Below are 24669 nucleotides of genomic sequence, written 5' to 3' on the forward strand. Positions count from 1 at the left end.
CCTAATCCTGGAGCTATACTGGGTTCTTGATGTAATTTTTAAAAAATAGACTTTATTTTTTAAAGCACTTTAGGTTCACAGTAAAACTGAGTGGAAGGTCCAGAGATCTCCCACATACTCTCTTCCCCACACATGCATAAATTTCCCCATTATCAATATCCCCCACCAGAGTGCTACATTTTTATGATTGATAAACCTACATTCACAAATCATTATCCCCAAAGCCTGTAGTTTACATTAGGTTTCATTCTTGGTGTTGTACATTTGATGGGTTTGGACAAATTTATAATGACATACATCTACCACTATAGTATCATACCATATATCAACTTAAATGTAAAACTCAAAACTGTAAGGACAATGGTTTCATTGTCCTTAAAATCCTCTGTGCTCCACCTATTCATCCCTCCCACCTCCCTAGCCCCTGGCACCACTGATATTTTTACTGTCTCCACAGATTTGCCTTTTCCGGCATTTTGTATGTTAGAATCATACGGTATGTAACCTTTTCAGACAGACTTCTTTCATTTAAGAATATGCATGTAAGTTTCCTCCTTGTCTTTTCAAGCCTGGATGTCTCATTCCTTTAGTACTGCATAATATTCCATTGTCTGAATGTATCACAGTTTATCCATTCACCTACTCAAGGACATCTTAGTGGCTTCCAAGGTCTGACATTCTGAATAAAGATACTATAAACATTTGTGTGCAAGTTTTTGTGTGGATATAAATTTTCCACTCCTTTGGGTTGAAAGGAGTGCAATTGCTGTATCATATGGTAAAAAATGTTTAGTTTTGTAAGAAACCACGAAATTGTCTTCCAAGTGGTTGCACCATATTGCACCCCACTAGCAATGAATGAAAATTTTTGTTTCTGCATTGTCACCAGCACTTGGTATTTGGCATTTTGGATTTTGGCCATTCTAGTAGGTGTGCAGTTGTAGTTCATTGTTTTTATTTGCATTTCCTTGCTGATACCTGATGTGGCGCATCCTCTCATATGTACACTTGCCATCTGTAGATCTTCTTTGGTGAGAGTATGTTAAGATCCTTAACAAAACTCATTTTGTTTAGTTGGGTTGTTTGCTTTCTTGCTGTTGAGTTTTAAGAGTTCTTTGTATATTTTGGATAACAGTCCTTTATCAGATGTGTTTTTCAAAAGTTTTCTCTAAGTTAGTGGCTTATCTTTTCATTCTCTTGATATTGTCTCTCACAGAATAGAATTTTTAATTTTAATTAAGTCCAACTTATAGATTCTTTATTTCATGGAGTGTGACTTTGATGTTACACCTTAAAGTCATTGCCAGTGTCATCTAGATTTTCTCCCATATTATCTTCTACTTTTATAGTTTTAAGTTTTACATTTAAGTTGATGATCTATTTTGAGTGAATTCTTATGAGGGGTGTAAGGTCTGTGTCTAGATTCCTTTTTTTTTTTTTTGCTCTACACATCCATCCCATTGGTCCAGCACCATTTGTTGAAAAGACTATCTTCTCTCCATTGTATTGCCTTTTCTTCTTTATCAGCTATCAGTGATTATATATATATATGTGGAAATCTATTTATGATCTCTCTATGCTATCCCACTGATCTATTTATCTATTTTTTTCTCCAATACCACATTCCATACTGTCTTGATTACTATAGCTTTTCAGCATGTTTTGAAGTCAGGTAGTGTCAGTCCTCCAATTTTATTCCTTTTAAATATTGTATTGATTTTATGGGTCTTTCGCCTCTCCACAAAAATTTGAGAATCGGTTTGTCAATATCCACAAAATAACTTGATGAGATTTTAAGTAGGACTGCACTGAATCTATAGACCAAGTGGAAGAACTGATATCTTGATAATATCAAGTCTTTCTATCCTTGAACATGCAATCTCTCTCCATTTATTTAGTTCTTTGATTTCTTTCATTAATGTTTTATTGCTTTCCTCATATAGATCTTGTAAATAACTTGTGAGATTTATACATAAGCATTTCTTTTTTTATGCTACTGTAAGTGGTATTGTGTTTTTAATTTAAAATTCCACATGTTCATCCTGATATACAGGAAAGTGATTGACTTCTGTGTGTCAACCTTACATCCTGCAACCTTACTATAATCATTTCCAGGAGGGTTTTTTGTGTGTATTAATTTTTAAAAACAGACAATCATGTCATCTGCAAACAAAGGCAGTTGTATTTTTTCCTTGCCAATTTTTATTCTTTTTATTTCTTTTTCTTTTCTCACTATATTAACTGGATCTTCCAGTACAATATTTAAAAGGAGTGGTGAGAGGGATATTCTTTGGGAAGGATATAGGGTAACTTAAGTTTGTCACTAGAACAGTTCTGCCTAAAAGAAATATAATATGATTCAAATATGTAATTTTAAAAAGTAAAAAAGAACAAGTGAAGTTAATTTTAAAAATGTATTTAAATTATCTAATGTATCTAAACAATAGTGATATAAAATATATTAGTGATATACTGTATATTCTTTTTATTTTCATGCCGTCTTTGAGAGTCAGTGTGTAATTTATTCTTACACCACATCTCAATTTAGGTAATACATTTTCATCAAAAATACATTCTCATCTGTGCATATTAAGTTTCCTAATTCTTGGGCCAATGTAGGATTATTAATATTTGATTCAAAGCAGTAGTGTATAAATTGAAAAGCAACTATAAGTTACATATAACAAAGGGTTCTTCAAATTTATCTTGTAGAAGTTGTAGCAAATTTATGTAATGCTGTTGATTAATATTAAAATCTTCTGTATATCAATATTAGAAAATGTTTAAAATTATTTTTACTGATTTCCATTATGCAAGTTGTAATTTCAATATAAATTCCTCAACCCAAGTCAAAAATAAACTTTTCCTTTCCCTGGAGCTTTGAATTTAACTTGTTCATATGCAGTGTGGTAGTAATGACAGAACGTAAATTACACCCCTATGTTTTCAGCTTTTGAATATTGAATATTTGTCAAACATTCCTTCTGTTTCAAACAAATTTTGTAAAACTCTTCTAATATTTAACCAATGAAGATTGGCAAAGAATACAAGATTATTAAACAAGTCATCTTCTATTTCTTTCAATCACTTCATAAACTGGAGATGATTCATACCATTTACATGTATAAGGCATGTTGCATAGCTTCAGAAAACACAATAGGTATTTTGCATATGGATCACAGTGAAATGTTGCAGTAAGGGAAAAGCAGTCTTGTTTTTAAATTCCGTTAAATATCTGCAGCATCATCCAAAGTGATAAAATTCATCTTTCTGTATCTAGCTAAAATTCTTCTTTAATAGATGTGAGAGATTCAAAACTGTCTACAACCCGAGATCAGTCTTTTAGGCTGCAAACTGACATTACTCCATAAATATTGAAGCCCAGATCTGTTTTGAAACAGGCAGAGAACTTTAGAGCGCCGCAGAGACCGTTCAGTACACAGCCAGAGATGCAGAACGCGCCTGGCCTTGAACCACACTGTCCAGATCTCGGTGGCTGGTGGTCATTGGGCTTCTGGAGGGCAAGGAACTTTCAGACCACTCCCCGAGGACCCAGGAAGCCCCCAGAGCCAGGGCATTGTAACCCGGGACAGAGCGCCGGGAAGCAGAGACGTGCAGGCTGGCAGCGGCGGCAGCGGCGCCCCGAGTCCGTCGCCCTCGGGTCCGCCTCGAGGGCCGGCCGAGCCTCTGGCCCCGGAGCCCCGCCCGAGCCGCGGCGCGCAGGACGCGGGGCCGAGGCGCGCGGGTGCTGGCAGCCCGGCCCCGGCTTCCTCGGCCGCCGGCCCCGCTCCCGCCGCCCTAGCAGCGCCGCGGCCCCGCCGCGAGTTCGCCCCGCGCCCGCCGACGTGCGCGTGCGGAGCTTCCCCCGCTCCGCGCTGCGGCCGGGCCGGGCATTGCCGCGCCGGGGGCGTCGGCCCGCGTCTGGGGGTGGCTGCTACTCGGCGGCTGCGTCCTCGCCGGAGCCCAGGTAAGAGCCCGCGCCCCGCGCCCCTGCTTCCCGGAGCCTCCGGGCGGGCCGGGATCCGGGGAGCTGGAGAGGAGAGGAGGGCGCGGGGCCCTCACGCCACCCCCCCACTCTGACACCCCCCACTGACACCCCCATTAACACCCCCACACGCTGACACCCCCCCCACTAACACCCCCACACGCTGACACCCCCCCACTAACACCCCCATGCTAACACACCCACACGCTAACACCCCCATTAACACCCCCACACGCTGACACCTCCCCCACTGACACCCCTATTAACACCCCCACACGCTGACACACTCCCACTAACACCCACACGCTAACACCCCCACACGCTGACACCCTCCCACTGACACCCCACACGCTGACACCCCAACACCCCCCACACACCCTCACTAACACCCCCACTAACACCCCCTTTAACACCCCACTAACACCCCCACACGCTGACACACCCCCACTGACATCCACACACTAACACCCCCATTAAATCCCCACATGCTAACACATCCCCGCTAACACGCCCACATGCTGACACACCCCCAACACCCCACACACTAACACACCCCCACTAACATCCCACACACTAACACCCCCACACTCTAACACACCCGCACTAACACCCCACACACTAACACCCCCATTAACACCCCAACACACTAATACCCCCCCACTAACATCCCTACACGCTAACACCCCCACACGCTAGCACCCCTAACACCCCCACACACTAACACCCGCATTAACACCCCCACACTTTAACACCCCCCCACTAACACCCTCACACACTAACACCCCACTGACACCCGCATTAACACCCCCACATGCTGACACAACCCCACTAACACCCGCATTAACACCCCCATTAACAGCCCCACACTCTAACACCCCCCAACTAACACCCTCACACGCTAACACCCCCACTAACACATCCACACACCACCAAACACACTAACACACACAAACACCCCAACATATCCACACCCTAACACAAATATACACTAACACAGCAATATATCCACACCCAAACACCCACACACACACACACTAACCCCCCCACACTAACACACACAAACGCCCCCACACTAACACGCACGCTAACACACTAACACACAGGGAGGTGGGAAGAAGAGAAAGAGGGAGAAAATCATTAGTGATGGGAGTGGCGATGGTTGGCTTCAGTGTTAAATCAGTTTAGACAGTGTGTGGGGGATTATTTCACACTGGAGCCCTCCAATTTGAAAATAACTGTTTATCCGTAGATCCATGGAATCAAAACAATGTTAGGTTTGCACTCAACTTTTTCGGTTAGTGAAAAGAAGTTTGCATAGTAAGGGATGCTAAAGAAAGTTAGCTCTGTAGTGTTTGATTTTAGTTACTTTGTATTTTAACCTCAGTACCATAAGGGGGCGCGCTCAGACCATCCATTGAAAGTCTTAGGCTCTTGTTAAGTCATTGATTCATATCCTGGTATAATTTGAATATACCTTGTACTTGGCTTTCAGGTGATTAGACAAAAGTTCAGTTATTCCAGTAAATGGTTCTCCCTTAAACTACCTGTCAAATTAAGTTACTTCTGCGAAATAAAAACATCTTGAAGGTCTTTGGCTTTAACCAATATGGTCAGAGGTGTAAACTAGGCCGACTCTGAGGCCGTCACTTGTGTTTCATGTATTGACTAACTCTGTGAGTGAAGGACTCTTGAATGAAAATTAATCTTATAATTAATTTAGCCTGAATTTTGCCACAGAGTTTAGTTAGTAGGGTGAGTCTCAGTGCAGGAAAATCTACCTATCAATATTTTGGTACTAAAGTTACATGATATTAGTAGAAAACAATGGTCCTTTTTAAAGCCTTTCTTTGTTCCTTATGGGATACTTAGATAAAATGCTTAGAAACATTTCTTCCTATAAGTGATACAAATCTATAATCTTGTATGTTCTCCATCCAAAGTGTTCCAACTTAACTATTTTCTAAGGTAATAAAACTTGCTTATGTTTTGGAGCAGAGAGAAATCACTACAGGGTTATATATTTTCTATTTATAATCACAATTTGCTTCTAGCTTTAAATAACAAAACTATAGTGGAAAATGATTATTTTTCCAAAATTAATTTCAAACTGATGTGTGTTTGTGGTTGTACGTTGTGAATGTAAAATGATAATTTATGATGATACATGAAATGTGATCAAGTGGTACTTCAAAAAAATCGAAAAGCTAAGTTGTTGATATTTACATATTGACACCTGTTCTAATCTTTAGTGTCTTTGCTTTAAAACATTGTTATTTGACTGCTCTATCTTCAACTCTGTAATTCTCAGGTTACAATTTAAAGTTATGGTTATTCTAAAATCTCATTTATTTGAGTTATAATATTTGAATAGCACAGGGATATTCCTTAAAGACTTAGTTTCTGTTTTATTAGCACAAGTATGAGAGTATTTTGAAAAAATAATTCAATTTATTACAGTACATAGTTGCTGCTGCTAATTAAATAGCCTCAAAATTGATCGAATATGCAGTTTTAAAGTTCTAAAAGCAAGTCATCCAATTTGTCCTCTTGTGAAGAACAGATGGTTAATAAATAATAAATACTGAATATTATCACAATGTAGATACAATAAATTAGTAAAGAGTGAGGTGAGATGAGTGAAGAGGAAGAGGTTGTGTTTAATTTTAGATACAATGTTTAAGTAGCCTAGGTTGAAGAAGTCCCCGAGTAGTTGGATATACTGATACAGAGTTTTAGAAAGAGGACTGGATTTGAGGTATGGATCTAAGGTTTAACTTCAATGCGAGAAGCTAAAACAATATGTGTGAATACGATTATCTAAGAAGAGTTTCATGGAACAAGTAAAGGATGGTTAATTAAATTATTTCTTTTGGGAAAGCATGCAGACTAAAATTTTATAAAGTTAATGGTCCATTAGAAATGGTTTTGTATAGCCTGTGGCCATTAGAAAACAATTTTGAGTGGCGGTAGATGTTCAATAAATTATTAGAGGAGAAACTCTGTACTTCATCTGTTTAGAAGAAAGTTTTCCTTTTAATCATATTTGAAATTTAAGTCTATTTGTTTTCAGTCTTGATTTTAAACAGGTAATTCTGTTCCAAGGAAAAGGGGTGTCTAAAGCCAAATACTTGCATGGACAGACACGAGAGCGATAGTTGTGTTTCTGGTAAAGAATCTCTCTAAAACATGCAAAAATGCTGCTCTTGTATTTTAACTGACAATCAGAGCAGGATAAGTGCTGGGCTTACCAATTGCACTGTTGGTTGATGGGGTTTTACAGATAAAGAAAATCAAAGCTTTCAGGGGAAGAAATACAGCAAACACAAGGACCAAGTTTATGGACTATTAATGTCACACAATTGAATTTGAGTGTGTTTATGCTACAGACTAGCAGTGAATCAGTATGTATTTAACATCTCAAAAACTCAGTTCTTCTGTAAAGTGACAATGGCAAGAAAAAACTTCTTTGGAATGTGTTGTGAGGATTACATTGAACAACCCAGAAAAGCATTTACCTTAGTGCCTGATATATAGTAATCACATAGTGTTAGTCATCATTTAGCATTATCATCAACATTTCTATTTTATATACTATTTATAAACAATGTGGTAGAATTCTTTTTCTTGTGCCAGTATTGATGTGGCACCCAGCAGTTGTCTGCAAAAACGTTTTTCTTAAAGATACCTCTTTATTCCCAATATTTATATTACTTGTTTCTTTTTTTCTAGTCTCAGTGCATTGGTAGGATTCCAGTACAATGTTGAAAGGTAGTGGTTACCATAAGTATCAAATCTTACTTCAGTGGTAGGATTTCTAAAGTTGTATTATTAAGTATATTTTGCATAAGTTTTTGGTAGGTGTAATTTATAAGATTGATGATTTGATTAGATGTAAGAAGTTTTGAATTACCACAAGAGATATCATTTGAATTAAAATTTACAAAAATTAATATAAAATAACAGAAAATGCACCATTTATTTTGAACACATGTAAATAGATTATGGTGATCTCCTACTGCAGATTTTGGGCTGAGGGCAAAACTGATTCTTCAAAACTTGCTTACTGTGGCTGGCACCTAACAGGTGCCCATCAAATGTTAGACGATGTCTGACTAGTGTTAACAGTCATTATATACTTTAACTTGACATTCTTAGCCAACAGAATGCCTTGACATTCTTGCCTTATGCCTATGGTTAGATTTGACTCTGTTTCCTATAAGAGAGAGTTTTGAGTTACTTGTATTTACCAAGTATTTGGGCTAATTGAATTGAAATATTCATGAAATATATATGAACTTGCATATTTTTCTGCCTGTACTAAAAGAGAATGTGGTTTCCAAAAGGGACAGTCACACATATAATGAGTTCCAAAATATAACTTCTAGTCTCATTACATATTCTGGTAGTTCATTTCCTGGATAAGTAAAGTCTGCAAGACACAAATGTCCTTAACAGCCTGTGGTTCTCATGTATGCAAAACTTCAGTGCATTTTTTAATTTTGACTAACATGGCCTAGAGCTATCTGAAAACCTAAAGAAATTTCAAGTGAAAACAGTGTGTGCAAAATTCTCTGGTGCTTTTTCTGCAGGATGAAAAATGTCTCCTGTTTGAATTTCAAGTACATCGTGTAGCACCATTCCCAGCAGATTGGTAACATGTTAGTAATGACATTCTGTTTATAGGCCTATTGCCTTTGGGACCACTCAGGAAGTTTTCATTCAGTGACTTGTATCACAGATACTTGAGAGTGTATCCTTCCTCCTAAGTGACCTCATAGTTAGAATTTTGGCTTTGCCCATCATCTTCTGCATGGGACCCACAGAGAGTGCTTTGCCACACACTTGTGGCACAAATGAGCTCAAACAGTCCTTGCTGAGACACCAGTGGAATTTGGTCCAGAATGTAGGTAAAAAGCTGGCCAACAGATTTCCTTCGCTTAAATTTCTTTTTTCCTAGGCCTTATCATTTTCAAAACAACATGTTTTACTGAGATGCTGAGTGCCATATGACATAAGTCCAATTATTATGAAGTGGCCCTTACCCCAAAGGAGCTCAGAGGAGGACACACCCTGTGTGGTCAAAGAAGATGCTTTGTATGATATCTTAATTTTTTTTTAAGTTGACACTTATTTTGTGGCCTAATGTATGGTCTATCCTGGAAAATGTCCTGTGTGCACCTGAGGAGAATATAGTGTTGTTGGGTAGAGTGTTCTGTATCTGTCTGTTAGATCTGCTTGGTTTATTGTGTTACTCAGGTCCTCTCTTTGCTTACTTATCTTCCATCAAGTTGTTCTATCCATTATTGAGACTGGATTATTGAAGTCTCTGACTGTTATTGTAGAACTATTTCTCCCTTCAATTCTGTCAATTTTTACTTCATATGTTTTGGTGGTCTGTTACTAGATGCATAAATGTTTGTAATTGTTATATCTTCTTATTTTGTTTTATCTTTTATTAACACATAATGTCCTTTGTCTCTTGTAAACATTTTTTTATTTAAAGTCTATTTTGTCTATTAGTTTAGACTGCTCTCTTTTGGTTGCTATTTGCATGGAATGTTTTTTACCCATCCATTCACTTTCAATCTGTTTGTATCTTTGTATCTAAAGTGAGTCACTTATAGAGAGCACATGATTGGATCATGTGTTTTTTTATCCATTATGTCCATTTCTATACTGATTGATTTTATTCATTTGCATTTAAAGTAATTATTGATAAGGAGGACTCACATCTGTCATTTTGCTCTGTTTTCTATGTGCCTTATGGGTTTTTTGTCTCTCATTTCCAGTATTACTGTTTTCTTTTATATTTATTTGATCTTTTTAATTTCCTTCTCGTTGTCTTTTGTGTATATTTTATAGTTATTTTATTTGTTGTTACCATGGGGACTACATTGAATCTTCTAAAGTTATAACATTCTAATTTGAATTGTATCAGTTTAATTTCAATAGCATACAAAAATTCTGCTCTTTACAGCTCTGTCTCCACTGCTTTCAGTTCTTGATGTCACAAAATTACATCTTTATTTATGTTAGGTAGAAAGATAAGAGGGGTAGCAGGGGAAGGGGAAGATAAAGTTCAAGGAAAAACTGCTCAGACTCTGCCCAGGTAGGGGTCCCATGTGAAGACAACAAAGGCTTTGCAGGGAGAGAACTTCTTGCCTATCCAGGTCAGACCAAACTCGTCCCAACCAGTCAGAAGTGTAGGAAATAGCCTGGGTGTAGGAAACTGGCACCTAAATTGTTGAAGGGCAGGGGAAGAGATAGTCTTGTACAGTTAACCTGTGGAATCTGATGCTGTCTCCAGGTAGATGGTATCAGAACTGAGTTGAATTCTCAAATAGCCTGCTGGTGTCCAAGCAGTGCTTGGTGTTGAGTGTTGGGGAACTCCACCATCACTACCACACTGCAAACGGGTCCAGAGACTCCTGAAAGAATCTGCGCCTCGTCTTTCTCAGGGGTAGTTTCTGCTTCTGCTGGGTTTTTTTTTTTTTTGTTTGAATAGGCCATACTCTTCTGTTTCTTTGTATGCCTTGTGGGTTTTACTTTCTGTATTTTTTTGGTTGATAACTAAACATTTGAATCATAATGTGGTAACTCTGATAATTAGATTCTCTCCCTTTGTCAGGATTTGCTGTTGGTTTGTTTGTTTTTAGTTTTGTTTTGCTTTGCTTTTGATTGTTGTAGTTTGTATCCATGCCAAGGAGAGGCCTGAGATTTAAACTTAACATCTTAAATCTTTTCTGAGCCTGTGCCTTTCCCTGCTTCATCACAGTGACTTATAATTTCCCCTGTATATGTATTTGATTTGAATGTCCAACTTTTTAATGTCTGGCTCCCAAATAGGGGAGAAGGAAAGGAATGTAGGAGGGAGAAAGTCACTTGCTTTTAAATTCCCCTGGAAGTCACTTCATCCTGAGGGGAAGGAACTTGTGACAGCGGAGCTGTCCACCTCTATCCGCACCTCTATGATCAGAAGCAATAATCAGCAATCAGGGCACAGATCCTCTATCTTTAGAGAACAGGTCCTTTTTGCACACTCTGGCTACAGCAAGCTGTGTGAAAGCCACATACATGGCTTTCTGCCATGGGAAGCCACTTAAAACCAAAAGCTGAAATTGAAATTAACCTCAGTTTACCATATAAGCCTTTCCTTGGAAGTTGCAAGCTTTCAGCTGACTCCAGACTTCCAAAATAGTTACATCAGACAGATTCTGCCAGGGCAATTGTCTAGGTGGGGAAATTTTTTTACTGACAGACCTTACCTTTCAGTTACTTTAACACATGTAAGGGCCCGGAATGTACATCTGAATGATGCCCATTGTACATTTGGGAGTTTTTCTTATAGTAATTGAAAATCTAATTACCACTTTTACTTTTTTGTCCTCCCACCATTTGGTCCTTATTTACTTTCTAAAGTAAAAAATACTTTATTGCCTATCATGCCTTCTTTAACAATTTATATTTTTGTTAAGATGTGAGTTTATGGCTATGCATTTATCATGCATTTAGAATTATCTGTAAGCAAAATATTTCCTTATTCACAAGATAAAATTAGGTGTGAAATATCCGCGTTGTACTGTTTTCAAGAAGGAAGACTAGGACTTTTATGTGCTGCAGCATCTAAAATAGGTTTGAAATCTAGTGTTCTCATATATAATCTTATTTATTACCAATTCCTTATAACATCAAATCTGTGGTCTGTATCTATGCAATCCATACATACTTTTAGAAGTGTCAGAATATAGCCTCTAGCCTCAAGTAGTTATAACACTCTTTCTAAAATTAAACAAAAAACCTTTACTAATTAATTTAATTTTAAGACAAACCACAGATCAAGTAATAATAATCTTCCTTGAACATTCCTTTTTATTAATAATTAGATCCATCTTCAAATACCATTGTTCCCCTGTTAGCCTCAGGCTGTACATTCACATTAGTTCTTAAGTGTGTAAAAAAAAAAAAGTGCTTAAAACTTCCAATATCTCCCAAATATGTTATTATATACCTCATAATGGGATGTATAAATATCAACTAACAGCTGTTATTTTCAAACTGACAATATATGAGATTTGGGTGTAAAGTAGAAGGATATGTTAAAAATCAATATTCTCTTTTTTTCCCATTCAGAAGTCCAGTATGATCAGTGTATCCAGGTCAAGGATTATTTTCTCTGGCTGTTGGCCATGAAGCAATTCTGAGCATCATTAAACCCTATACATTCTGGCTCAACTGCCAGTGTCTGCTCCAAGAAGGCCCAGAAATGAAAAACTAAAAATTAGGCCTCAGGTGCATCTAGCAGAGAGGGGAGAGGAATTGTGAATAAACGCATCACTGCCACGTGGCTATGCCCTTGTGGCAGCCACAAGATACTGTTTATCACAGATGGCCCACAAGGGTGTTCAGAAGAAGGACCCACATTTTGAATGTTTAATTAGCCTCTCATGTCTGCAGGATTGAGTTCAAAATTGCTCAAGGACTTCCTCAAAAGTTTCAATGAAGAATGGAGTTATTCTTCCAAATGTGGAAAGTATAAATCATCTGTGATACTTTGTAAGGAGCTCCTCTTAACAATTGCTACTGTAATTCTGTGATTTCTTCCAGGAACCCATAACAGCACAGCAAGCAGGTTGAAAAGTGCAGTTTGTCTCAGGAAGTTTAAAGTGAAATTTTCTCATTTGATTTGATCACAGGAATGACAGCAGAAGTTCATTTCCAAGTACAATGACACATTCAACAGTTCAATTCTCTCTCATGCTGTTCCCCACCCCCATCAAGGTGCTGAATATTCCTTAGTGAAAAGAAAGTAAAAAGTGTAAAAATTCACACCAATTAGTGATGTGGAAGAATGAGTAACTCCTCTTTATGGTTCTCTCTCACTAAAAATAAATGTTTACACAGGAAGATCATGGAGTAGGAGTAAGCAGTAAAGTATGCTTAAAAGCATGAACTGACCTTAGATTGACCAACTCCCAAATTATATGGCCACTTGAAAATCAGGAAACTTTGAGAAAATGTAGAATTATGCAAAACAATGGCACACAGATCCTATAATTGAAAGAATTAAATGAGTCACTTCATGTAGCACATTTAAAGTAGCATCTGCCCGTACAAGGTGCTCAGTCAGCATTAACTGTTATGTTTAGTGCTGTTTATGTTGAATTTTCTAGTGTTAATGTTGTTTATTTGTTTGCACTGTTTATGTCGATTACTGTTATTTATGTTGAATTACTTACATTTTTAAGTTAGGAAATATATATCCCAGGTAAGGGATGAGTTTCATTTTGCTGTCCAGTGTCTACACTTTCCATAAACTCTGAGACAAGCAATGAACACTATGGTATACTCCTTCAGAAAATAGAAGTAGACAGAACCAATGAACCAACAATTCAATGATTTGAACCAACCTGACCTTAGACCTGCCCTAAGTGGATGTTCTGTCACATGATCATTTCAATCTTTGCAACAAGTATGGGTATACAAAAGTCCAAGATAGTCTGGTATTGAGCCAGGAACTGTGGCTATATATCCTGTGTCTGTTAGTTGCTGATGGTCTCTTTTATAGACATTAGCATTGGGCTAATTAGATTATGTAAGTCAAGGTAATTGAAGGTCATAGCTAATATCAAGAGCCTAAAAGAAAAAGTCCACATGATTAATTACTATTGCTGCACAGGACAGTCACATTCTGCGTTGTTCTCAGTCTTATGAATTCACCAGACTCTGATCAATACTTACCAGTTTTATATTTTGTATCAAGCACTTTCCAAAGATTCAGTTTTATGCTAGTTGCTAATGACGTTGGGGAAAGTAAAAAGCACATAGTGTCCCATCAGCAGCATACAACCTTGTTGAAGAATGTGTGTTTGAAAGACTGACCTGATAAATATTTCAGGGAAAAGAAATTAAAACATAATTGTCTATTGACCAAAGAGCACACTCTACTTGTGCTTTACAAAATTGTTACTGGAAGAAATTTCATTGTTTAAGAATATATTATCAGATGTTTTAATAATGCATTTTATAATGTGTTATATCTCCCTTGCCTTCCTTAGACTTCTAGTATTTGGATTTGTTATTTAAATAAAATTTCCACTAACAGCATCTATTACCTACACAGCAACTGATGAATTTCTTCTTTTATTTTGCCCTTTCTCTTTGACCACTCTTTTTTAATCATGTTACTTCCTATTTATCTGCCAGAATATATAATACCTACATCCTGGTCTTTAGCCTTGTCCCCCACCTTTGCTTCAATCTTGGATCTACCATGAAATACATTAAATTGTCACCAGAAGTCCTCCAATAGAAATAAGGAATGAAAGTAAAATAAAGACATTATTGGACAAACAAAAATCAAAATTTATAACTCATAGACAGTGAATCAATACTAAAGGAGATTCTTCAATAGAAGAAATTTGAGGCACAATGAAGGAGTTTGATATAATCAAGTGAACTGATAAATGTACATAAATCAAAATAGGCATTAACACTAAAGTAATGTGAAAATGCCAACAATGATTAATTCCAGAGGTATTTAAAGAAGATAGAGCTAAGATATTAGAGAACAGTAACATGGACAGTGAGGAAGGATAATTAAAAATACGCTCTACCAACTGTCTTGTATTATTTATGAGGGGTAAAGAGTGATTCCTTTTAGGTAATGATGCTTTCAGCAATTGCAAAAGATAGATTTGGCCATTTGTGGACAAGTATGACAAACCTTGACAAATACCCTCTCCTAGAAAAAAGTGAATATGAATGTAAGTTAAGTAGGTATCTAACTACAGTTATAGATTACTACTGAAAGCCTTAGAAGAGATTTACAAAATTAGTGTATATATTTATATATATAAAATCTCATATGCTCATGTCAATTTTAAAAGGGAGGATGAGCTGTTTTTTCATATTTATATTTAGGATTTAAAATTTTTAGCAAATATATTTTTCAAATCATGGCCATTAATTTGTAGAGATAATATTTGAACTCAGTTTTTTATTCCACCACACATACACACACACACGACACACTTTAAAAAAGTAATTGAGATTAAAAATAACCTTTCAAAAAGTCTATTCAGTAACTATCAAATATCTTATTGAATTGAAAAAAGAAAACTCTAGGTCTGTATATTGTATATTTATTCAAGGACCCCAATATTACGCAGAAAACTGTATAACAGTTTTAACATTGGAAATAGAGCTGTCTTCCCCAAATACTGTGTTATAGAGATGGAAAACAGAATGACAGATATCTTCAGCACCTGGGTAAACACTTGCAACTTATATTTGTATTAGATACCTGAGCCTGTTAGGGAGTAGATGTGATTAATATACAAGGACATATTCAGAGTAAAAACACTGATATTGCAAAATGTGTGCCTAGATACAAACAGAAAAGGACAATGTATCTAAAGATCAATTTTAAGTAAAGAGGCTTAAATTCTATGCTGTTCTAATAGTTGGCAAAGTCCACCAAATGAAGAAGTAACGTGCTGCTTTTTGTAAAATCTGGTAAAATGTTTAAGTTACCTGATTCAAAACAAAAGCACATAGAAAAATCACAGGGAGCTAGGAGGATGGGAGTAAAGGATGGAGAAAGAATGAAAAGAAAAATTCAGATAAATTGTAGTCACATTTTGGTTTCTGTTGATGGTTTTGCAAATTCTCCCAAAAGAAAGGCAAAATTTTAGTCAATGTGTTTAAGGCCATCGCAAAATGTCCTGTAGAGAGGGAAACAGGAGCTCTTCTATAAGGCTGGTGGGACTGCATGGACTCTCTGGGTAACTGGTTCTTTTCGTCCCTTTATTTACATGGCAGTCTCCCAGTCCAGTGCAACGATTTGTGCAAGGTAAAGGTGGTTTATAGAGACAATCAGATTTACTGCACATTCCACCCTTGCTGGTATCAGAACCACAGTGCCCTGGAAAGGCTCTAAGGAGAACTACTGAAACATGAACTCCAGATACACGTGGAAGGATGCATTCCAGTTAGGATGCAGTCCCAGGAAAGCAGCTAACATTTGTGATTCTCACTCTAAGCTCTATTTACTTATTTAAATGTATTGAGTTTTCCATGAAGACCTCAAGAAACCTCACACCAGACTAAGAAAGTTACTTCATTACAGTGATCCTTAGGGCCTGACAAAATGCAACTTGCTAAAAAACTTGCTCAAAAAACACACAAAGCTGAGCTCCTGTTGAGAAAGTGTTCTTCTGAGACATGGCTGCAAGAACATTAAAAAACAAGCCATCTCTACTCAGATCTGGGCGATTTCTCCCTTTCCCTTTATCTTGCCTCCTTTTCACTTGGAAAAGTGTGTTCGTGATTGCTTCGTCCTCTATTTGGCATATTTGTATATACCAAAAAAGGGAGAAAAGTAAAACCCCATTCTACAACACCTTTCCCACTCCAAAGGTATTCATTTATCTTTTCTCTGAACTCTTTTCCTTTAGCATTTCATTTGGGTCACCTTTAATCTTTTCTTTGCCACCCATTCAATTTAAGCAGTGTTCTAGGATCCCCTACAATCCTTTGTTTAAATATGTGGGTGTTTTCTTATAATTACTTTTAGATTTTTTAAAGTTTACATTTCATAAAGCATCATTATTATATTATTTTGGAGGTATAAAACAGCATGTGAAAACATCCACATCTATTCCTTCCTATGCCTTGTTCCAAAGCTAAGAGCCATCCATTGATGGTGGTCTGCTACTCATTCAACAAACGTTTTACAACTAAAGACAACCAACTTCATGTGAGATAAAGGCTGAGTGAGGATTTTTTTTTAACTTTTTTTTTTATTTTAGTATCATGAATCTACAATTACATGAGGAACATTATGTTTACTAGACTTCCCCCTTCACCAAGTCCCCCCCACATACCCCATTAGTCACTGTCCATCAGTGTAGTGAGATGCTGTAAAATCACTACTTGTCTTCTCTGTGTTGCACAGCCATCCCCATGCCCCCCCCCCCAGATTATACATGCTAATCCTAAGGCCCCCTTTCTTCTTCCTCCCCCTTCTCCCTCCCTTCCAACCCATCCTCCCCAGTCCCTTTCCCTTTGATAACTGTTAGTCCTTTCTTGGGTTATGTGAGTCTGCTGCTGTTTTGTTCCTTCAGTTTTTTCTGTTTTTATACTCCACAGATGAGTGAAATCATTTGGTACTTGTCTTTCTCTGCCTGGCTTATTTCACTGAGCATAAAACCCTCTAGCTCCATTCATGTTGTAGCAAATGGTAGGATTTGTTTTCTTCTTATGTCTGAATAATATTCCATTGTGTATATGTACCACATCTTCTTTATCCATTCATCTACTGATGGACACTTAGGTTGCTTACATTTCTTGGCTATTGTAAATAGTGCTGCGATAACCGTAGGTGTGCATCTGTCTTTTTCAAACTGGGCTGCTGCATTCTTAGGGTAAATTCCTAGAAGTGGGATTCCTGGGGCAAATGGTATTTCTATTTTGAGCTTTTTGAGGAACCTCCATTCTCCTTCCCACAATGGTTGAACTAATTTACATTCCCAACAGCAGCGTAGGAGGGTTCCCCTTTCTCCACAGCCTCATCAACATTTGTTGTTGTTTGTCTTTTGGATGGTGGTGATCCTTACTGGTGTGAGGTGATACCTCATTGTGGTTTTGATTTGCATTTCTCTGATGACTAGCGATGTGGAGCATTTTTTCATGAGTCTGTTGCCATCTGAATTTCTTCTTTGGAGAACTGTCTGTTCAGCAACTCTGCCCATTTTTTAATTGGATTGTTTGGTTTTTGTTTGTTAAGGTGCATGAGCTCTTTATATATTTTGTATGTCAACCCTTTATCAGATCTTTCATTTATGAATATATTCTCCCATACTGTAGGATGTCTTTTTGTTCTATTGATGGTGTCCTTTGCTGTACAGAAGCTTTTTAGCTTAATATAGTCCCACTTGTTTATTTTTGCTTTTGTCTCCCTTGCCCGGGAAGATATGTTCATGAAGAAGTCACTCATGTTTATGTCCAAGAGATTTTTGCCTATGTTTTTTGCTAAGAGTTTTATGGTTTTATGGCTTACATTCAGGTCTTTGATCCATTTCGAATTTACTTTTGTGTATGGAGTTAGACAGTGATCCAGTTTCATTCTCTTACATGTAGCTGTCCAGTTTTGCCAACTGACTGAGTATTTTTTAATGCAAAAATATAAACCACTGTTCTTGTGCTCTATTTTAGAGGTCACTATGTTGAGAGGAGATCTCCAAAACTGCAATATAGGACAGGCTATGAGAAACATATTTTGAATCTGTCTGGATAGATGTGTATAGGCATTTATAAAAACAAAAACAATTTACTTGCTTGGATAATCAGATAAAACATACTTAAGAAGTAGGTATATTCAACATGTTCATTAAGTTAAGAAGGAAAAGAAACTTCCTGTATTGTTAGAACTGTGAGGTGCCAAAATGGAGAAAAAAGTATTTATTGAGCTAAGCACTATGCTAGGCATTTGGCACATATTCTGATTACCATTATTAACTCTATGTAGAAGCATAAATTCATTTAATGCATGTGAAGACTAGGCAACCAGGAAAAATAACATATAAGTGTCAATTTCTAATGACTAATGGAATTGTTGTTTGATATTAGGTCAATGTCATTTACTATCTTTTAACTAAACTGCATTGTGATATTTATTTTTCCTCATCTAGGACTTTGAACTGAGGTAACATCGTATGCTTAGGAAAAGGACCCGGTGTGTAAAATAAAAATTTATAAAAGGCAATAGACTAATGGATTGTTCCTGAAAAATAATATAGATATTTTTCACATTTGACTTTACTGTTAAGAGACATTATTGAGCAGGACTGCTGCAACTCTCTGAATCAAGAACACTTTGCTCGATCTGCAAGGGCAGGCTGCACAGGTGCTCCAGGAGAGTGAGGGATTCTGACAGTGACTCTTTTAGCCTCCTCTCTCTTTTCTGAAGTGTCCATTTCCTGTTTCCACAGAAAATGAAGATGACAGTTCTACTTTTTAACCATTTGTTTTTTATCAGTTCTAATACATGTTAATTTACTTTGTGAGCAAAAAAAAACTCGTAGATTCTGTAGGAAAGAGAACTAATCCACAGTAATAGAAGCTGATTCCCTACATCTTTGGTATTTTCACAAAGAAACTGGCAAGAGCAAACCTCTTGCCACATCATTTTCATGGAGAAATAAATTAGAACAATACAAGCTATGATGTAAAATATTCGAAGGAATATTGGCAACTGGTTTTTTATTTGTGTTTTTATTGTATCAATGATGAAGAGTGTCAAATATGAACAAATGCAGTCCAATTTTTATATTTATTGTCTTATTATTTGTAAAGTATGGGTAGAAAGAACATTTTGTCTCTTGCATTCTAACAATGTACCAGTCCAGAATGAATGGGTTTCTGCCCAGATACAAGTGGGTCATTCAGCTGGTCAACAAGGATGCCTCTTGTGAGAGCAGATTTTTTTATGGGGACAGCTGTCTAGCAGGAAGTGTATTGCCATGTGGTCTTTTTGAATTTAGCAAAAGGCTGCCAAATACTCCTAGTAATGACCCATTTAATTTTATAGTCAGTACTTTCACATAGTACATTAATAATAACAAATCTGTATGTGGAACTGAGGTTACTGTAAGTTGGTAACAGAGAAGACCAAATGTAAATATATACTACATAATAAGTGACACCATTTATGTATTCAAGTGACATGATTTTTAGTCACTCTGCAGAAACAAGTAATCTTGAATGTAACTTCATTTCCTAGAACATCAGAATCCCAACCTCAAAAATGCTCATAGTACCATTTTACAACCATCCCATGGAAGAAATATTTTCTGCTATTACAGGGACATGGAGTAATAGAGTAATTTTTATTAAGCTTGCCTATGAAACTCTGTAAGGATCAGCTTTCCCTAAGCTGCTATGGGAGTATTTAGCTCTGTTTTCACTTTCTTTGAGGTACAAGCATTAACTTTGAAATAAATATGAAGCATCTTAATGTGGTCACTCACAATGAGCAACGGCCATTTTGGGGAATGTGCCCACCTCCCGTTTGTAGTGGTGTCTAGGTCTTGGTTTGGGAATCGAACATGATGACTTTTGGATAATTGTATTTCATTTTATGCTAATGGATGGATATCAACAGAAAATATTAGCACATCATGGAATTCAATTTATTGGACTCCATGGTGATAACAGAATCATTTACCTTGAGAAAGATAAATTCATAAAGTTTGAGAAACCAGATTCTTAATCTGACATTTATTGCCATTCAATAATTGCGACTCAAGAGTATGAGCAGTTACTCAGCTGAGATGAAATACTTGATTGTATTCCTTCCTCAGAGGGGTCACCAAACCACATTTACACCATGTGACACATCAGATAATTGGCCTTACTTTGATTCAGGTCTTGATCCTTGGGCATTTCTAAAATTCTGTTAATCATGGAGATGAGCTTTTAACAATATTAGAGGCTGTGATAATACGTGCTCTGACTCTACTACCTTGTTGTCAGTTCTCACATCCTAAAAGATGCTTTCAAGGATCCAGCAGGTGTGAAAACACCTATCAGTTGATGCTGCTTTTCTGCCAAATGTTGATCATTTACACCCCCCTCTTTCTTCTGTCCCCACTTCTACCTGATCAAGTCCATGAACACATAGAATCCCTTCCTTGCTCCTTAACTCCTTATGATGGCAAACCCTACTGTCTGAACAATCCTGAAGGAATTAGAAAGGAATTGTGGATCTTGAGTACAGAAGAATATAAGCTGTATGCCAGAACCCATTACAGGGGCAGATAACATTAGTGCTTTGACAAGACACAAGGTTGGTGGACAAACTTAAGTGTACTGTTCATAGGGTGACTACCCATCCCTATTAGCATGAGATTTTCTCAGTTTTAGTACTGAAGTACCCTGCCCTGGGAAACTTCTCAGTATCAAGCAAATGGAGATGGCTGTTCACTCTAGTTCTGAACCTGATCTATTCAATAATTTTCAAAGGAATTTTACTGGGGCCTCCAATGTGTACAGGATAGAAAGCCATCACATTTTGCCAAGATTGCTGGTTTTATGTTCCATGAAAAGGGCCCTTGGTTTCAGTGTTGGCTCCTTCTAATTCAGATGGGTCAGGTTTCTGTCTCCCAGAATAGGGTTAACTGTATAAGGTATTTTACTAGCAATGGTTCTTAGTAATCGGTGAGATAAATAAAGATACAACTATCTGATAAATAACACGAATAAAATGTTTGCTGGAGAGTAAAACTGGGTGAATACAGTGATGTTAAAAATAATACTTTTTAAAAATAAAAAGGCTTCTACAGTAACTGGCAATTCTAACATGAAACTTAGTATTATACTGACATATGATTGATGAGTTTCTAATTTAAAATTGCATAGTTGGGTGGTTGTGTTTGGCTGGTTTGTTGAAAATTGTGATCCTTGCATCACTCAACCTTTCTTGATCTCATGAGGTATTTCCTATTGATCAACTAAAAAATGTTCTATTTGTTTAATTTTGACCATCTCCTTGAATGAACTATACATAAGAGATGAGATAATCATGTAATCACTTTTTTCTATCCTCTCATTGAAGCCTAGTCTTTGCCCAATTTATTTACCATGTAGTTTATTTTGCTTCTAAGAAGTCCATATTTTTATTTCCTTGTTTTTTAACCCTGGGAAAATACATTGCCTTTGACTTCTACAGTAAAGCATACAATTATTTTCAATGTTTTATGGTTTTGAATTTTATTTTTTACACTTTGGTCTTGTCTGTAACCAACTTACAGTAACATTAATTCCAGGTCTAGATTTATTATTATTAATACACTTTTATGTAGTAATGCTAATATAAAATTAGGGCAACAAAACCATTAGGCTGTTTTCTGTCCTAATTTGTCTTTATATCCATATATAAAGTTATAACTTCAAAATAGGAAGTGTTAAAAAAAATTCTTACAGATCAGTTGATTGCTATTTTCTAAAGCCATATAAATGATTAAACATTATAAGTGATGAAATAACAGACTGAAGAAGAATTTGGTCATTTTGAGTGGTAGCATAATAGAGTGAAGGGTAGGAAATATATTTTTTCCCTTCCAGACTATATGACTACAAACTACAGTACTTTACTATCTCTCATCTGTTGAGAATTCTCTCATTTTCATTTTTATATGAATAAAAAAAGATATGTTAATATAAAAAACATCCTTGGCCATTGAGGATTTGGTGAGGCAAGGATCATTATGTATTTAGAGGGGTCGCATGATGTAACATTACAAAAGCCCAGATTCTGGCGTCACATTACTGAGGTTTGAAACAACTCTGCTACTTACCAGCTCTATGACCTTTGGCAAAACGCTCAAACTCATTTGCCTTAATCTCTCATCTGAAAAACTAGGGTATTAATAATACCTACCTCATAAGATGTTATAAGTAGTAAATAAGTTAATATATATAAAGAGCTTTGAATGTACAGATATAAGAACTCCATGTATTATTATATATATCATTTTGACTTATATCTCCATTTCTCCAATTTTGTGTGTAGATGAAAGGGAAAATGTATGCCAAGGTACATTCATCTTCCTACCTCATAAAATCTTTCACTATAGGTTAGGAAAATAGAGTAAACAAAACTCTTTATAAGAAAAAAGATGTAAGCTAGTATCTTAGTGATTAGTGAGGGCTAGTGATTTAAGAATTTTTTTTCAGTTATCACATATTAAAATAATTTATCTTATTCCCTAAGACCCAAAGTGGCTCTTTAATACCATAATAAAGAGATAATTATAACCAATCAATGTCTGATGGTCAACTCAATTTGGTAAGCCCTGAGTCAAAGAGCAAATTGATCTTAAAATACAAGGAAGTTCTCAATGTGTGTGTGTGTGTGTGTGTGTGTGTGTGTGTGTGTGTGCGCTGCTCAATATTCTCCTGTTCTCAAGACTGAAACTTGGTATTTCATTTCTATATTTTTTTTCTTTCTTGTCATACCTAAATATACAAATACGTCATTTAAAGTTTGCATTTAATTTTTATTAAACCCAATTTTCTTTTTTCATCTGTAAGACAGAGTTAATGCCTACTTTTTAAACTAAGGAAAGAACTGAAGGGCATAATGTATAGTAAGCAAATTGAACAGAGATTGGCTTGGGAATATTTGACAACCTTCCTCACCTACTTCCCTCCAGCTGTTCATTCCTTTTGGTTTGTTGACTTGGAAACTGAGTAGCTTAGTCCACTGTGATCTCCAAGACCTTATTAAAATCGTCCCATCCTCTTCCCTCACAAACACTGGAGTTAGGTTTTAGGCCACACTCAACTTTGAATTCCTCCCACAGTAACTTTGGAAAACACTCTCAACCTGCCTCAAAATTTGCTTCCACTTACTGTTCATACTACTGTGTACTTTCTGTTTTTCTTCTTTTCTAAATACTTTCAGTAAGAATGATTTCTATGTTACAACCAAAATTCTTAGGTTTTCTGATGATCATACCAAGTGAATCCAGATATAAAAACCTGAATTCATATATAAGGACTGTGTACAAGGAGATCCAGTGTTTGGAGAGGGATGACTCCATTACAACTCCCAGAGCATTTTTGTTATATTGAGTTAAATAGAAGGGTATGCATGTGTGAACACACACATACACAAATACACACAATTTCACACATTCTATTAAGGATATCTAAGCCACAAAATTAATATAAAATTAACCTTCCATTCATACAAGGTTCAACATTCTGCTCACACATGAATTTTTAGAAAACAAACAAAAGAAGAGCCATCTAAAAATTCATTGTGCTAAAGACTTAATCACAAAGTAAGACATTTGTATATTTTTGGCAGATACGTTAGAAGTAAAGGATTCTTTTGTAAAAGAAAGTACACTCAATCTGCTGTCCCTGGGAGTCCATCTCAACTCTAGCCATCCCTACCCACTAAGACGACTTTTGTGAACTTAAATAGTGTTAGTTTAAGAATGAAAATCCCTTTATACAGACACACAAACTTCAACTTAAAAGAAATATTCTGCCTTCTAGAAAACAAACTCTGCAGTGACCAAAATGTAGGCTTTGTTGAAAGTGCATATTTTGATTGCCGGAGCTTTCCAAACAATTGAGTTGATTGTCCCATAGCAACACTTGGTGGACAGCCTGGTTTACTTCAAGTCCAACTCAAAAGGTACACCCTACTTACATTTAAATCTTAAATTAAAAGACACACCCTGCTGACTGTTGTTTGCATAAACATTTCAGATGTACTTCTACTTTGTTCTGCTGATAGTGTGTTATGTGCTAAGAACATGACCGAAAGTTACTTCAACTCTGCTCTGGTAAACCGCGCTCCATTTCATTATAGAGACAGGGTGGCACATGGTCTTTTACCCTGGGCCAATTATCACCTTCCATGAGAGTTCCATTGTCACTTTCACCTAGGAATAGGAACAAACCTAAAAATGAGGAGGAGAAGGATGAGGGGAAGGAAGACGGGGAGAAGAGATAGGAGGAGGAAGGCAAAATAAAACATACCAACAAAATTGTTCTCTGGTGTAGTAATTGACAATCCTAGAAGTCATGTGTATGACATTTTTCATTAAGAGCAACTGGACTTCTCCCCTTTGCTTGACCCTCTGTGGGTAAATTTGCAGTATTTCCAG

The 24669-nt window shown here is 36.7% G+C and overlaps 1 protein-coding gene across 1 annotated transcript in view; it reads left to right on the forward strand.

Moving 5' to 3' along the window:
• The first annotated feature begins 981 nt into the window (after positions 1–981).
• Positions 982–24669, forward strand: part of LOC140844850 (uncharacterized) — a 131507-nt gene continuing 107819 nt past the window's right edge. Inside the window, exons 1-2 of the mRNA XM_073217772.1 lie at positions 982–1031; positions 3402–3967. Of these exons, the coding sequence (XP_073073873.1) occupies positions 982–1031; positions 3402–3967 (616 nt within the window). The remainder of the gene's footprint in view (positions 1032–3401; positions 3968–24669) is intronic.

This window comes from Manis javanica, chromosome 12 (assembly GCF_040802235.1).
Source record: "Manis javanica isolate MJ-LG chromosome 12, MJ_LKY, whole genome shotgun sequence".
Classification (NCBI taxonomy): Eukaryota; Metazoa; Chordata; class Mammalia; order Pholidota; family Manidae; genus Manis; species Manis javanica.